Source organism: Tupaia chinensis, unplaced genomic scaffold (genome assembly GCF_000334495.1).
Source record: "Tupaia chinensis unplaced genomic scaffold, TupChi_1.0 Scaffold000154_1, whole genome shotgun sequence".
NCBI lineage: Eukaryota > Metazoa > Chordata > Mammalia > Scandentia > Tupaiidae > Tupaia > Tupaia belangeri.
This window is the reverse complement of record NW_006159625.1, coordinates 2094190-2109790: the sequence shown is the minus strand read 5'-3', so window position 1 is coordinate 2109790 and position 15601 is coordinate 2094190. Positions and strand designations below refer to the sequence as shown.

Below are 15601 nucleotides of genomic sequence, written 5' to 3'. Positions count from 1 at the left end.
TTGCATGGTTTGAGTCCCAGACCCAGCAGCTTGGAAAACATGCCAGGTGTGTGTATGTGTTTGCCCAAAATCCCTAGAGAAGGAGGAGGAGAAGAGACTATAGCATGACCATGTACCATAGGGTGTGATTTCTTGCTTGTTCTCTGTCTTTCTCTGGCAAATATACTCCCTCCCCCAGCATAATTAAAAACAAAAACAAAAGCAAATGAACCACCACCACCACAACAAAAGAATATATTGAGCACAATTATAGGCTTCATTAAAGAAAAAGGCAAAGGTCTTATGTTCCTATTATAAGGAAAAAACAAAAGAACGAATGAAACAATGCTTGCAAAAGTCCTGCTAATGCTTTCTTGCCCCCATGACTTATTAAGCAAACTTCCTTTGGCCCATAGAGGCTCACAGACTGGTCCCTGGTGCCATTTATATTTTACAAACTCCACTGACACACCATGCTTAGCTCTCAAGACACTGCAGTCCTGGCATGTCAACACAAATAATGGTTTGTTTAGTGTTATTTTTCATTCATGAGTTATTTCTCTCCTCTTTCTCTTCCATCTTCTGTTTCTTCTGCAAGGATGTACTGTGTGTTTCAGGTGCAAGGCATTTGAAAGCAGTGGCAGCCAGCCCAAGGGGTTTGATTCTGGGTTCTATAAGCAGGAAGTAGCTGTTTAATAACAAGGAGCCCACAGCTTTCTTTAAAAACAAAAACCAAAACCGGGAACCAGCAGTTAGCGTAATGGCTATGTCGCTGGACTCTCATGTAGTCGACCGCAGTTCACGTCCTGGACCCGGTGGCTTAGAACTCACGCCGGGCGTGAGTTCTGCTTGTCTGTCTGTCTGGCAAGCGCACGCGCCCTATAGCAAAAATAACCTCTCCAAAAGAAAAAAAAAGAAAGAAAAAGAAAAACAATGAAAAAAAATAAAAGGAGGAAGTAGGAGCTGGCAGGTGGCATGACGATTAAAACACTGGAGTTCCACATAGCCAACCTTGGTTCGAGTCCTGAACCTACTGGCTTGTTTTCTCACTTTCACTTTTCCTCTGTATTTGTCTTTCTCTAGTCAAATTAATAAATAATGATAATATAAATAAAATTAAAAAATTCTTTAAGAAACATGAAGGAAGTGAAGGAATTCTGCTAATTTTTTAAGTTGATGTAACTGAAGTTAGTGAAAACTCTCAACAAAACAGGGACATACTTTGTGAAGTATTTTAGTGTATGGGCACTTTAATAGGTCAGGGTGGACTGCACATTGAACAAGGGTAGCAGCTATCCATTTTAGTGGAGAGCAGAGGTTTATTATTCATTTGATAGGTCTATTTTAAAAAATGAACTCACTATAGGATACTGCAACCAGGTTCTTGGGGATGAGTGTGAGAATCTCTTTATTGTTTTTATTAAGCTTTGTTGCCATTTTTTGTAGAAACACAGTTCCAAATAACAATGTAAGACAATGGGAAAAACAATAATTAAATTCAATATTTAATACCATATTTCTCAAGACTGCCTCTAATATACAAAGGAAGATTTCTTTGTCACTGCCAGATTGCATTTTCAAGGTCTGTGCAAAGATTAGATGGGGTAAGTAGTAATTCTTCTGTATATTCCCCTGACATTGCCCACTTCCTACAACGAGCAGCATAATGAATTAAGAAATAAAGCTTGGGCTGCGAACTCATTTCCTCTATTTACTTGATGTGAGCCTTTGAGCAATTTCGAAAATTAAATTATATTTTGAGACTATCAAAACATACAAAAAGCATAGAAATTAACATAATCACACTTACGTAGTTAGCATCCAGTTTAAGAAATAAAATTTTGCCAATATAGTTGAAGTTCCTTGTGAACCTCTCTCCAATGTTTTCCTAAGGAAACCAGTATCCTGAGTCTGATGTTTTATTCCCATATACATCTTTTATACTTTTGTTTACACACACACACACACACCTTGTTTTGTATAAGATTAAACCATACAAAAGCATTATAGAAGGAGTATTGCTTTGATTCCTACCTTTTTTTTTTTTTTTTTTTTTTAACAGGTTTGGGTGTTATTTGCTTTGATAGATCTAGCTCTAGTTATTCATTTTATTAATAAATAGCATTTCATCATATACCCATACCCACAATCTATTTAGCCATTCTGTTGGGTGATGAACATTTAGGTTGTTCCTATTATTTTGCTATCACAAACTACATTGTTAGAAGCATTTTGGTACCAGCTCCCTTGTGTATATGTGTAAGTTTCTTTAGGATGCATGCCTTCAGTATAGAGGAGTGGAACTCATGGATCCTAAGGTGTAAATATTCTTGCCTTATGCACATAATGGCAAATCTTTCTCAAATGGCAAGCTACTCCCTTGATAATACAGTATATGTGTTTCTGCTGCTCCACATTCTCATCAATATTAGATTTATTCAATTTATTATTTTTATCAATCTGATCCATGTAAAAAGTATTTTATTGGAGTTTAAATTGACATTTTATTTTTGTTGTTTTTGTTTTGCTACAGGATGTGTGTGCTCACCAGAGACACACAGAGAAAGAGAGAGTTAGCCCCATTCCAGGGGAGGATGACCACACTGCAATCCCTTCTCCTTCGTCCTTCGTTCAGGACTTTGGGCATGTTTGTACATATGCCTGGTGTGAGTTTAAAGCTGCTGGGCCCAGTTGGCAGTGTGGTATCTCATTGCCTTAACCTCCACTGCATTTGCTGGTTCCCATTAATTCACATTTTCCTGAGTGCTAATAAGGCTGACCTCCTTTTTGTTGTGCACTTTAGTTAGTTTGACTAAATGTCAGCTTTATTATTTATAGGAGGAGAGTGGTAATGATAATGGTCGTTGTGCACTTTAGTTAGTTTGACTAAGCGTCAGCTTTATCATTTATAGGAGGAGAGTGGTAATGATAATGGTATCTGCCCATTACACGAGAATGCTGTGAGGATGCCCAGACCTTGTGGTCAGCTAGCTATGATCACTGTGCAAAACGGCGGTATGATGAGATAATAAGCGATGCTCTGCGCAGAGACTTCCAGGATAGTTGAAAGGATTACCTGAGATATTATTTGTAAAGTCCCTGACTTTCCATCAGGGGTAGATTAGATTCATTATTGACTCTCTTCATTCACCTAATATGAATCCCCAAAGGTACAAAAATATTAATTGGATTTATTTTTGTCAAATCCACTCTCTTTGTTTACTTATTTTTGAAGATTTTATGTGGACAAGTTTTTTGGTTTTTGTTTTTTTGGTTTTTTTTTTGGAGAGATTTTCACTATAGGGTGCGTGCACTCGCCAGACAGACAGAGAGAGACATAGAGACAGAAAGTGAGAAATCACAATTTCTCCTCCATTCTCCTCTCAGGATCTTGGGCACGCACGTACACACGCCCGGCGTGAGTTTTAAGCCACCGGGTCCAGGACACGAACCGCGGTCGACTACGTGGGAGTCCAGAGACATAGCCATTACGCTAACTGCTGGTTCCCTTCCTCTGTTTATTTAAACACCGATAAATATGCACTGAATGCCCATCGCTAGCCAGGCACTCTGCTACATGCTGTGGGAATGGTAGTGATGCAGACAGGCCCTGTCCTGAAAGTGCTTTCAGTCACTCACAGTAGGAGAGTCAGGTAAAAATGGTCATTATGAGCACTGGAATAGGGGCTGTGATGAGGTGTATGTTGGGCTCTGCTAAGGAGAAGCATGAAAGAGGGGCTTTCCCCTGTCATGCTGGACCTGGGAAAGTCTCTTAGAGGGGGCAACACTTAGGCTGAATACTAAAGGATGAGTGGGAATTGGCTTCTATGTGAGAAAGCAATTTAATGATTTCTTTTCCTGAGCTTCAGTAGTTCACTGTGGAGTTTCCATTGTCAACCGAAGTGGAGGCGAAAAAATAACAGCATGTTTTAAGGTATCCTGAACCTGAGAGAAGAAAAAGAGCTATAGTTTGACCGAACTAGAAGATTCTTCAGGTGCGGCTCACTGTCCTTTCTCTGTGTGCTCAGAACAAATGATGACAGGGACCAGCAGTTAGGGTAATGGCTATGTCACTAGACTCCCATGTAGCCGACCGCAGTTCTAGTCCTGGACCCGGTGGCTTAAACTCACACTGGGCGCATGTGCATGCGTGCGTGCCCAAGATCCCGAGAGGAGAATGGAGGAGATGGGATTACAGCGTGACCATCCGTGATTTCTTGTTCTCTCTCTGTCTTTCTGGAAAGTGCACATGCCCTATAGCAAAAGCCTCTCCAAAATAAACAAATGATGACAGAAACTGGATACCTGCTCCCCTTTGTTAAATGTGCAGTCAACTCTGACCTAATTATGTCAAAGGCAGATTTACTTGAAATAATTGCCTTGATTTTTTTTGTTTGTTTGTTTTGAGAGAGAGATTTTTGCTATAGGGTGCATGCCCTCACGGGAGAGACAGAGAAGAAGAGAGACAGAAAGAGAGACCCCCCCCGGGGGGGGTTGACGACCACACTGCAATCACTTCTCCGTCATTCTTCTCTCAGGATCTTGGGCACGCACACACATGCACCTGGCGTGTGTGTGCGTGTGTTAAGTCGCCAGGCCCAGGACTTGAACTGCAGTCCACTGTGTGGGAGTCCAGTGGCGTAACCATTACACCATCTGCTGGTTCCAATTGCTTTGACTTTATTCCAGATATTCACAATCGCTCTTGACTAGTTACCCAGGAGAAGAAACGCAGATACTCATGTTATATATAAGTACATTTGCATTTGATGTAAATATAAGCGTGACGTCTCTGCACACACAGAAGGAACACAGCACAGACTGGAAACCGTAGAAGGAGGATGTCGGTGCAGTGTATGTCAGCTATGCTCATCCCAATTAATTCCCTCAAGTCCTGCATTCATCAGCGTGACTGGACAATTTGCCTTGAACTTATTCTAAGATTGAACATCCACACTGATTACCTGGGATTTGCTGAAGAGGGATCCAATTTCCAGGAATGGCCGGAGCAGATATACCATAGAAAATCACACTTTTAAATCAAAACAACCGCCCAGAATCTCAGTCTCACTAGTTGGGAGACATATATAACTCAGATAATAGGATATAAAATAAAGATTTCAATGTTTATTAATTACAATAAAATGTGAAATCGTGGTGCTATTTGAAGCTAATGCAGCAATTTTTTTAAAAAGTTTAAATGAAAGTGAGATTTAAAAATTCAAAGAAAGAAATCTACTACAAGCCAAAATGGCATTTAAAAGTATCATCAATGAAATTTTGCTTTCCATTACAATAATACACATTTATATCTTCAATCTTACGCAGCAACAAAGGCACAGTGAGAAAGACAGCAATTGCTTCTGAAAGAAAATCAAAGAGGCCTAGAGCGATTTTTTTCCTGAAGGATCTTGGGAGTTGAAATAAGGCCTGCTTCTCTATGGGCTGACGATGTTTGACTGTGAAGGGAACGGCAGCCTCCTCTTCTCTGATTTTACCTTTGAAGAGAATGAAAGGAACTCAGTGTAACATTCTCGGTCACAAAGAGATGCAGAATTGAAGCTTAACCTTCGAGAAATGCTATAATCAAAGTAAACACTAATCCCGCTCCCGTGAATGTTGTTAGTTTGAAAAGAACACAGCACAGTATATGGAGGGCTTCGTCACTCCACTATTCATTATTCAAGTCCCGGCTGCCATGGGGCTTGACTAGGCAGGCATAGACTGCCCAAATGTGAGACTATAAAGCCAGGCCTTTGTCAGACGGTACCACTCATCAACAAATGTGTTCATGCTTCAGGTCAACCTCTTGCTCAAGTCTTTTGCTACATGTTAAAACATCTGAAACCATCATGAATTTAAAAAGAATTCAGAGTCTAATGAAATCACAAAACTGGAAAAACACGTAGCTCCCATGAAGTCAGTGAACTGCTGTTAGAGAGATGGTAAAATGACAACAGAGCCACTCTCAATAGGCACAGCAGACAAAGAAACAACTGAGGAAAGCATATTGATAAGAATAATGAGAATAGGTGCTTCAAAAAGAAACATCTGCATGTCAAAAGACTGAGAAAACTAATAGCATGCTCAACTATTTTTGTAGAAAGACTATGGTTCCAAAAATTATATGTGAAATAAGGTATAGCAAATAGTCTTAAGTAATCATCCTGAAAAATTATACTCCTGAATGCAATATTTGATTAACTTTTTTCATTCAAAGTTCTAGAACATAATCACATTTATAATACAAAGATTTTTTCCAGATAAAGTGCTAGTCAGCTTATACATTTTGACTGTGAAATTGTACCCCAGTCAAAAAAATTATTTATTTAATTTTATTTATTCGTACCCCATTTAAAAAAATTATTTATTTAATTTTATTTATTCATTCATTTATTTTAATGTGGTGAGAGAGAGACAGTGTGTGAAAGCAAGCCACCAGGTCCAGGACTTGAACCATAGTCAGCCATGTGGGAGTATCCAGCACTTTAACCACCACGCCACTTGCTGGCCCCTCATACTCCCTGTTTTAAGTATAATAATGAGTCCCTCCATATGTTATCAGCCTCCTGCTCCTTGCTCATAGTTGATTTTCGGGGTGGGCTCTGTTGAATGTATCCTAACATCTCAGAGAATGAATCTCAGCTAACCCACCACCTTCTTCGATCTGGAAGGTTCATGTAAACATTCTGCATCAAAGGCCTTCTATCATCCTTCCCTTAGCTCAACCGTCCTTGAGTCTTACATCACTTGGAAGTTTTTGACCTTGGACTTTTCAAATGGTTCTGAGGAAATAGTTACTCATTTCATCTGCTGTCATTCAGGAATACTTTCCTTGCTGTCCCTTACCAACAGCACTGAGCTCAGGGGCAAGCCTGTGTCCTGGTCCCAGTTGAGGAGTCTTCTTTTGTTGCTGTTTTCAGCATGATGACTTCTCCCTTATAGGGTGCGCGCTCCACAGGGGTTGGTGTGCAAGTCTGAAATAAAACATTTCATTTTTCCTTGTGGTTTACTGACTTCTAGAGTTCAAAGTGAATTGTGACTGCTTTTATGAATTGTAAGAGCAATAAAAGAATCTTACGAATTTATCGCATGACTCCCACCTCTTTGCCCTTCCACAGAAATTTCTGGCAAATCTTGGGTATCTGCATTGCATCCCTCTGTCGGTGTTAATTTGCATCAGACAGAGGCCCCAGGACCCTCTCACTGAAGTCTCTGCCTTTTCCTCACACCCTTCTGAGTCCCATAACTGTCTCCTACAGTCCCTCCTGATGTGCTGTCTTTTCTATTTTCAGTCCTAGCTGTCTGTGTTCCCAGAGCTCTGTGTCCAACCTGTCCTAAGGCTTCAGAGCACTTTGCTTTAGATTATAGCAGTGCGTGTGTGTGTGTGTGTGTGTGTGTGTGTGTGTTTCACTTTTCCGATTGCCTCTGTGCATCATAGGCCTTCTATAGACCAGCTCTGGATTCAGCTAGTGCTAAGTCAGTACTTGAGCAGTTTCGAACTTCGAACTTTATAGTCAAAGGAATTGTGGGAAGTAACTAAATCATGCTGTTTGTAAACCTGCACACAAATTCATTCACAAGTTGAGAGGCAGCGAGCCACAGTGAGAGCGTGGGCTCTGGAACCTGTCTGGGACTGCTTCCAGTTACTTAACCCCATGCCTCAGTCCCCTTAGTCGTAAATGGGGAATAATAATAACACTTGCTTTATGGGGCTGTTGTGAAATTAAATGTTGAGAAGATTAGATACAAGTAAAGTATTTAGAATAATATCCAGCATATAATAAGCTCTTAATAAATACATACGTGTGTGTGTCTATACACATACATATACACACACAGACGTGGACAAATAACAAGTTACTGTGGCTTCATTTTGATCACCAAGACTAATATATTGTGGTGATCAACTATGCGGGCTTCGGAGGAAGTCAGATCCACATTTGAATTCTCCCTTTGCCGTTTATTAGTTACCGGGAACTGGCAAGTTAATCCTCTGAGCCCACTTCCTCATCCACGAAACTAAGGAAATAAAACCTGTGTCTCATGTACTTGAGGATTTCTAGAGATAAAGCACTTCTTTTATTTCTTCAACACATAGTTATAGAGCCACACAGTCCCCCATTATTGGCCAAGCATAGGGGACACAGCAGAGAACCACAGAAGGGGAAGCGTGTTTGGCACACACTGGCCCCTCAGTACATGGGAGGACCCCTGCTGTCCCCTCACCGGGTCAGGCTGCCACTCTTCATGTCAGGTTAGGTGCTTTGCTGGAATTCCAGACTGACTCACTATCTACCCAATCCTTTTCTTCCCTGGGTCCAGCCATCATCTTGAGGAAAACGTGACAGGATATGAAATGCCAGCCTCACGTTTCTGCCACCCAGCCCCTGGATGGCAGGTGTGGTCACGTGCAGCCGATCCACACCTGACACCCCACTCTCCAGGCACATCCTCCCTTTCAGGTCTTTGGGCCCTGTTTTTCCTTCTCCTGGCTTTATTTTCCAAACCAGACTGCAGAAAATATCACTTATCTCCAGGGTGACTTTGTAATTTATTGTCCACAGTAGGACACTACTGAGAGCGAAAAGGGTACTAAATATAATGAACCGGCACAATCCAGGGCTGTCCACGCAAGCCAAGATTTATTTCCACTCTCAGCCTCTCATCTCGAGGGCCTTGCCTTTCTCTGTTTTTCTTGGTATTCTCCTTCGGCAAAACCCATGGCATCTTTCAGTTCAATCAGCAGCCTCTTCTGCAGCTGAGCACCCCTGGAGCACGTGACACAAATGGACAAGTCTGTGCGACCTGTGTTTGCTCTGTGTGCCCCTCAGCAGCGCCCACTCCATCTCTCTCATCCTACGACAGTTCCCGTGAAGCATTACGACCTGTGGTTTTTTTGTTTTGTTTTGTTTTTTTTTTGGAGAGATTTTCACTGTAGGGCGCGTGCGCTTGCCAGACAGACAGAGAGAGACATAGAGACAGAAAGCGAGAAATCACCCCCCAGGGGTGATGGTCACGCCGCAATCCCTTCTCCTCCATTCTCCTCTCGGGATCTTGGGCACGCACGCACACGCGCCCGGCGTGAGTTTTAAGCCACCGGGTCCAGGACACGAACCGCAGTCGACTATGTGGGAGTTCAGCAACATAGCCATTATGCTAACTGCTGGTTCCCCCACGACCTGTGGTTTTCGGCTGTTGCTTGTTTGTTGGTCCTAGACTCCTTCTCGGGAACCTATGATCAACACCAGTAAATCAGGCAGGGCCAGTAAAGCACAGGCCATCCTATAAATGGCCAGTCCCTCAGAAGAGTCCCTCCTCCTGAACCTAGCTGAAGGCTCAAGATTTACGTATGACCCAAGCCAGGCAAATCAGAATCCTGCCTCAGATCTTTCTGCCAGGGCCATGCCTTTGGACATGCTGGAATGCCTGCTCTTTTCTTTACATAAATAGCTCTTGCTTTCTATTTATTACTCAGTCCAGGTAATCGTCAGTTTAGAAAGCTTTATCCCTCTCTGCCACATCCACTGTCTTTATTTAGAAGTTCATGTATTTATTTCTTCTATCAGAGACAGAAATAGAGAGAGACAGAGAGAGACACACACACAGAAAGAGAGGCACACACAATGGGGTCTTCACTGCCATCTCTCCCCAGTCTCAGCTGGCCTGGATCACGGGCCCACGCACGTGCACCCAGCACGCTTAGGCAAGTTCAGGGACGTAAACCCAAGACCTTTCCACATGGGTCCAGTTGCATTTCCTCTGTGCCACCACCTGGCCCCACATCCACCAAATTGCTTACCACCGTTTCCTGGAATTACCTGTTCCCTCGCCTGTCTTCCTCTGTGGACTGGTGCACCCATGACAAATACTCAGTACATATGGGTGCAAGGGTTTTCCTGGGAGGTACAGGGGGTTTCCCATTCAAGCCTTCCCCCTCTTTTTATGGTTGCTTGACCTGGGTTGACTCATTGTCTCTTATACACCTTCTGCTTCTCCACATATCTGACCTCCAGGTCGCATTTCCGTTTTGGCGAGCTGCCTTCTCTATATAGGTCCCAGGCCACAGAGCTGCCTAATAACCACTCTCTCACTGCACCAGCAACACCACTGAGCAACTTTAGCCTGGCTAGAGTCACCCCGTCTCTGATCTGGTTTCAGGTCTATTCTGCATGGTCTCATTACAGCTGCCTCTGTGGCTCCTCCAGGGCAAGGTCTGGTTTCCTTCCAGAATGGCATGAAATGTTATCCCTCCTGCCCAGACCACCACTTCAGAAGCAAACAAAGCTTCTCTCAGGAGCGTTTGCTATCCCACACTTCACAGCCTTTCCCTTTGATAGGTAGTTGATAGGAATCAGACAATCTAAGTTCTAGTCTCCAGCCTTCCAGCACTTCTAACCTTTTAATATTTCCTTATCCTTAGAGGCGGGTTACATAAGCTCTGTAATGGCTACACTCGAGTCTTTTTCATCTTTGTACTATCTGTTGCCTTTGGCATTGTACTCTATGTAATATACTTAAGAACCGCAGTAGATGCTCACTGTGACAAAACGGAAAAGTGATGGCAGAATCCTCAACTGTCACTGCCGTTATTCAGATGTTCAGTGGCCCATTTGTTTTCGAAGTAGACTTAACCCACAACTCCTAGGAAAACTAGTCTGTTCCTTCTCTCTAGTGACAATGAACAAATTCGGCCTGAAGTATGACGTGTCCGCCTGGTGTGATCCCGAGTACATGGCAGGATCAATGCTTCACACCTGTAAGTTACACAGGGGGGTTCAAAAAGTTTGTGGAAAGTAGAATGAAAGATATGGTTATTTGGACATACAACTTTTTTAATCCTTGCATAGTTTTGCCATAATACACATTTTCTGTGAATTTTTTGAAGACCCCTTGGGCTAGCAGTAGGATCAGAAAGGAGGTTTCTTTTCCTTAACCTAGAGGGATATGGTGATAACACAGACTCCGCCCCAAGCCTCCCTGCTAAAAGTCGACCTAACTCTTAAAGGATGGGTAAGCAGCATGACACACACAGAAAAACCAGAATTAAGAATCAGACCACTCTAGGTTGAATGGAGTGAGCAGGTTTCTTCTCTTGTCTTCTCAAAAGTCCATGTTCTTTGACTGTCTTCCTGCCTCGCTGACCAATTTTCTCAGGTCCCTTTGTCAGTTTCTCAACCCTCCTCAACTGCTGAAGGTTGGCATATCCCAGACCTCCATTGTTTTTCTTTTTATTGCTGTTGTTTGCTTGTTCGTTTTAGAGATTTTTACTACACGGCATGAGCACTTGCTGGAGAGACACAGAGACAAAAAGCAAGAAATCACCCCCCGACGGGATGGCCATGCCTCTATCCCTTCTCCACCATTCTCCTCTAGGGATTTTGTGCACACATGCGTGCACATGTGTCCAGCGTGAATTTCCAGTTGCCAGGTCTAGGACTTGAACCACAGTCAGCCATGTGAGAGTCCAGCATCCTAACCACTATACCACTTGGTTTCTCCCAGGGCTCTGTCTTAAGCTCCCTTTCCTCTGTCTAGCATGGTTTCCTTGGTGGCCTCAGGCTCATGGTTTTAAATCCATGTTACCAGAGACACACCCAAAAGGGTTTCCCAATTTGGACTCACAAATTATACATTCTGCCTTGATCTCTCCTCATCACTCGATTTCTTTATGTAAATGGCTAATCGACCACAGCACAGAGAGGTGTAAAAGTGTCACAGACAGAACTAGAACTTAAGCACCATGAAACATCTTCAAAACAAGTAGAATGGAAATGCTTTGAGTTCAGGAACTGCTGTCTTATTGATGCCTGTGTCCCTAGTACCTAGAGAAGTCCCTAGTAACCAACAAGCACTTACTAAATAAAAAAGGATTTCTTGATTCTAAGACTTCTCAGAACTTTTAAAATGACACAAGACAATCGAAGCACTTGGGGTAGCATTATCTAGAATTATTTCACAACATCCTGAAAGAAGACATCAAGAAACCAACGTCCAGAGAACACACTTTGAAAAGGCTGATCTGTGTTGTGGCATCTTTTTTCCTCAAGCACATGCTATCAAGATGAGATGATCACACCTTGACAGCAATTCTTTCCATCTTGGTGTGATTACAATCAAGTTAAATGGCTTGAGGGTAAAACTGTGTGAGAGGCCACCTCATCCAGCAGGATGCTAATGGTTTACAGTGGTAGATTCGTGCTTAAGTTGAGATCCCAGTATTTAATGATTGTCATTATGATGAGTTAATAGAAAGATAAAAATGATAATTATAGCATATGTAGTACTATGAATAAACATTAATTGCAATCACCATCACATCTGCATAATTGCAGAAATGCTTTTTGGTTAGATGATCGAGGGAAAGAAAGAAGAAGCTGTAAGATAATAGAAAATTTAGCCATATCGTCTGCAGAAAGTAGAGTGCTGGGATGCTAGGTTTTCTGAGAATAGCAAGACCAATAGAGAAGGATCTTGGGATCTCAAAGGAGTTGTTGACGCTATGCTGCTCATGGAAGCTAAAACACAATAGCGACCATAGAATTTCCAAATACTGATAGCAGACATTGATTTGACATCAAACAGTCCAAATACACAGCAAGTCCCTGAGAACGAAATCCATGCCTGACCTGGTGAACTTAGAGGACGCCCAGTACACGAACTGAGCTATTCAGGGCTTGGTGAATCCCTAGTACATAATCAACTCTTACATTCAATAGTTGTGAATCATAACAATGAAAACTTGCATTTTGATAATGTCAACCAACTCTTACATTCAATAGAGGTGAACCATAACAATGAAAACTTGCATTTTGATAATGTTTTATAATTTACCAGATGTCTCCATTTAATCTTCAAAATACCCTGTGACTGGTTTCTCAAGGACAATCCAACTACAGTGAGTCCTCTCATTTTAGTGTTGGCTCCGCTGGTTTGCCAGCTCAATGGTAAGTAAAACCTGTGTGCAGACTAGGGAAGCAATATCCTGAAAATGGGGAGTAGGGAGCTATGAGTATTAATAGGCATCAAACTTTGGGGTTAGTATATTGCACAGGCAGAGGTTAAAGTGGTTGATTTGGGCAGTAGACAAGTCTGGGTTCGAGTTTGAACGCTGCCACTTAGTAATCATACTGAATGATTGGATAAAGTATGACAAAAAAGTTTTTAAGAAGTGCATTATATACACAGGTATTTATGTAAATGTTAACAACCACTTCTGACCTCCATTTTTCTCATCACCTTCACAGCACTTGCCTGTTTCTATGGTGTAAATGCTCCTGCAATGGCTGATTTCAAGCTGTGCAAGTGGCATGAGTCTTTACAATTCCCCATATCCACCCTTTCTGTTCATCCCTCAAGAATGAACAGAATAAATCAGCTGCCATCAATACCTCCAGTTCAAATCAATTTTTGTTTTGTTTTCTTTGGATACAGTATTTCCAAACCTGTTGCTGGGAAATATAGCTCTCATTACCTAATTCAACTCATTCTTCATAATTTACAGTATAGCTTATTACTTAACTAAACAGTTTTTGAATTCAGATAACCAGGGCTTTTATTCTGGCTTTGCCATGTATGACATGGACAAGTGTCTTAACTTCCTAACTTTTTTTAAGAGTTTTTTGTTTTTTTTTTTGGTTGTTTGTTTGTTTTGTTTCTCCTCAGGGTGCATGTGCTCACTGGAGAGAGAGAGAGAGACAGAGACAGTGAGAGGGAAAGTGAAAAATCACCCCTCCCCAAGGGGAATGGTCATGCCACAATCCCTTCTCCTTCTGTGATCTTGGGCATGCACACACACATGCCCAGCATGAGTTTCAAGCCACCAGGTCTGAGACTCAAACCGCAGTCAGCCATGTGGAAGTCCAACGACGTAAACACTATGGCCATCTGCTGGCCCCCATTTCTTTTTTTGTTTTAATTTTATTTTAATTTCTTTTATACAGTCTATCACTATACATTACTTAGCTTGTAAAGCCAATTCTCCCAACATGAACACTTCACATCAGTCCATTTGAGAATGCTATACACATTATCAACAGATAATAATGCATTTCTGTGTTCCATAAATGTCTTGCCTCTCTTTTTCTCCTTAATATCTTTCCTCACACTCCCTACCTTCTATCATTTCTTAATTTTTAAAATGAGGGAAATAATACTTTCCTCCATAACAGGTTGTTGTAGTAACAGAGCCTTCACTTGCATTCAGTAACTGTTCATTAAATGTTAAAACTGCTGTTTTTAGGAACCAGCAGTTAGCATAATGGCTATGTCGCTGGACTCCCACGTAGTCGACCACAGTTCGCGTTTCAGATCCGGTGGCTTAAAACTCACGCCGGGTGCGTGTGTGTGTGTGCCCAAGATCCTGAGAGGAGAATGGAGGAGAAGGGATTGCAGTGTGACCATCTCCCCTGGGGGGTGATTTCTCACTTTCTATCTCTCTGTCTCTCTTTCTCTCTGTCTGGCGAGCGCACGCGCCCTATAGCGAAAAAAATCCTCTCCAAAAAAAAAAAAAATGTTTTTTTATCACATTTGGAAAAATCCCAGGATTCCTATAACCGTCACTCACCTATCACCTGTCAGTATCAGCATCTATAAATGAACTCTCTGGCAAAATGAACCTTAAATGTCTTCCATTTTGACTGAAATATAGTATGTAAAAATTGTGTCATTTCCAGACCAGCAGGTGACATGGTTGTTAAGGTGCTGGACTCCCACATGGCTGACCACAGTTCAAGTCCTGGACCTGGCAGCTTCAAACTCAAAAAGTTTGTGGATAGTTTGCATAGTTTTGCCATAATACACATGTGTGCATGTGTGTGCATGTGTGCCCAAAATCCCAAGAGGAGAATGAAGAAAAAGACTGTGGCATGGCCATCTCCCCTGGGGGGTGACTTCTCATGTTCTTTCTCTCTGTCTCTCTCTGTGTCGCCAAAAAGTGCATATACCTTGTATCAAAAATCTCTATGGACAAAAGAAAAAAAAAAGAATTGTAGCATTTCTAGAGCACTTGTTTACCTAATCAAAACCTTAGGAAGTGTCAAAAAGTGGGTGAATCTTGTACAACGGACTCTTGAGAATCCACAAGTAAAAAGATTGTACAGGGCACTAGAGGTGAAATCAAAGAGACTATATAGAAGATTCAAACAAAATGAATCAAAACATAGCCAGAGAACTCTAGAAAGGGAGATGGACATTTGAAAAATGGAAAGGAGAGTGAAGCCTTAGAACTAATCCAAGTGGGACAAACTCTAACATCTACATAGTCAGGCAAGGGACTTTAATAAGTGAAGCCTGCTGGGTGAACCCCAGAAAGTGCCTATCTGAGACTCAGCCGTCCACTTGTGGCCTCTTCGTGCCATGTGAGATTGAGAACACAAGGCTCCTCCTCTACTCTAAAATTCAGAAATCTAGATTTTTAAATCTGATAAAACTATCAAATTTCAGTGTATGTAGTGTAGTGTATTTTAAAAACTATTTAAAACTCTGTGAACTAAGCAAACTGTGTACATGCCCAAGATATAAGGACTTTATAAAGTTCATAGAAAAATAGAGTTAAAAGTGAGAGTTTATTTTGGCCCCAAATAATTTCAGGAACCATGTGTGTCTTTTTTTTTTTTTTTGG

The 15601-nt window shown here is 41.8% G+C and overlaps 1 protein-coding gene across 3 annotated transcripts in view; it reads right to left on the bottom strand.

Moving 5' to 3' along the window:
* Positions 1-5079: 5079 nt before the first annotated feature.
* The window catches only part of DPYS (dihydropyrimidinase), a 123783-nt gene continuing 113261 nt past the window's right edge, over positions 5080-15601 (bottom strand). For 2 of the 3 annotated variants that reach the window (XR_001370160.2, XM_006145569.3), the window contains 2 exons: positions 6829-6956; positions 5080-5477 (listed from right to left, as the gene is read on the bottom strand). Coding sequence is in view for 2 of the 3 variants with exons in the window: in XM_006145569.3 (XP_006145631.1) it covers positions 6843-6956 (114 nt within the window). In the remaining variant the exon portion in view is untranslated. Of the gene's footprint in view, positions 5478-6827; positions 6957-15601 lie in introns of those variants that run through there. The other variant, XM_006145570.3, reaches the window with a different exon arrangement.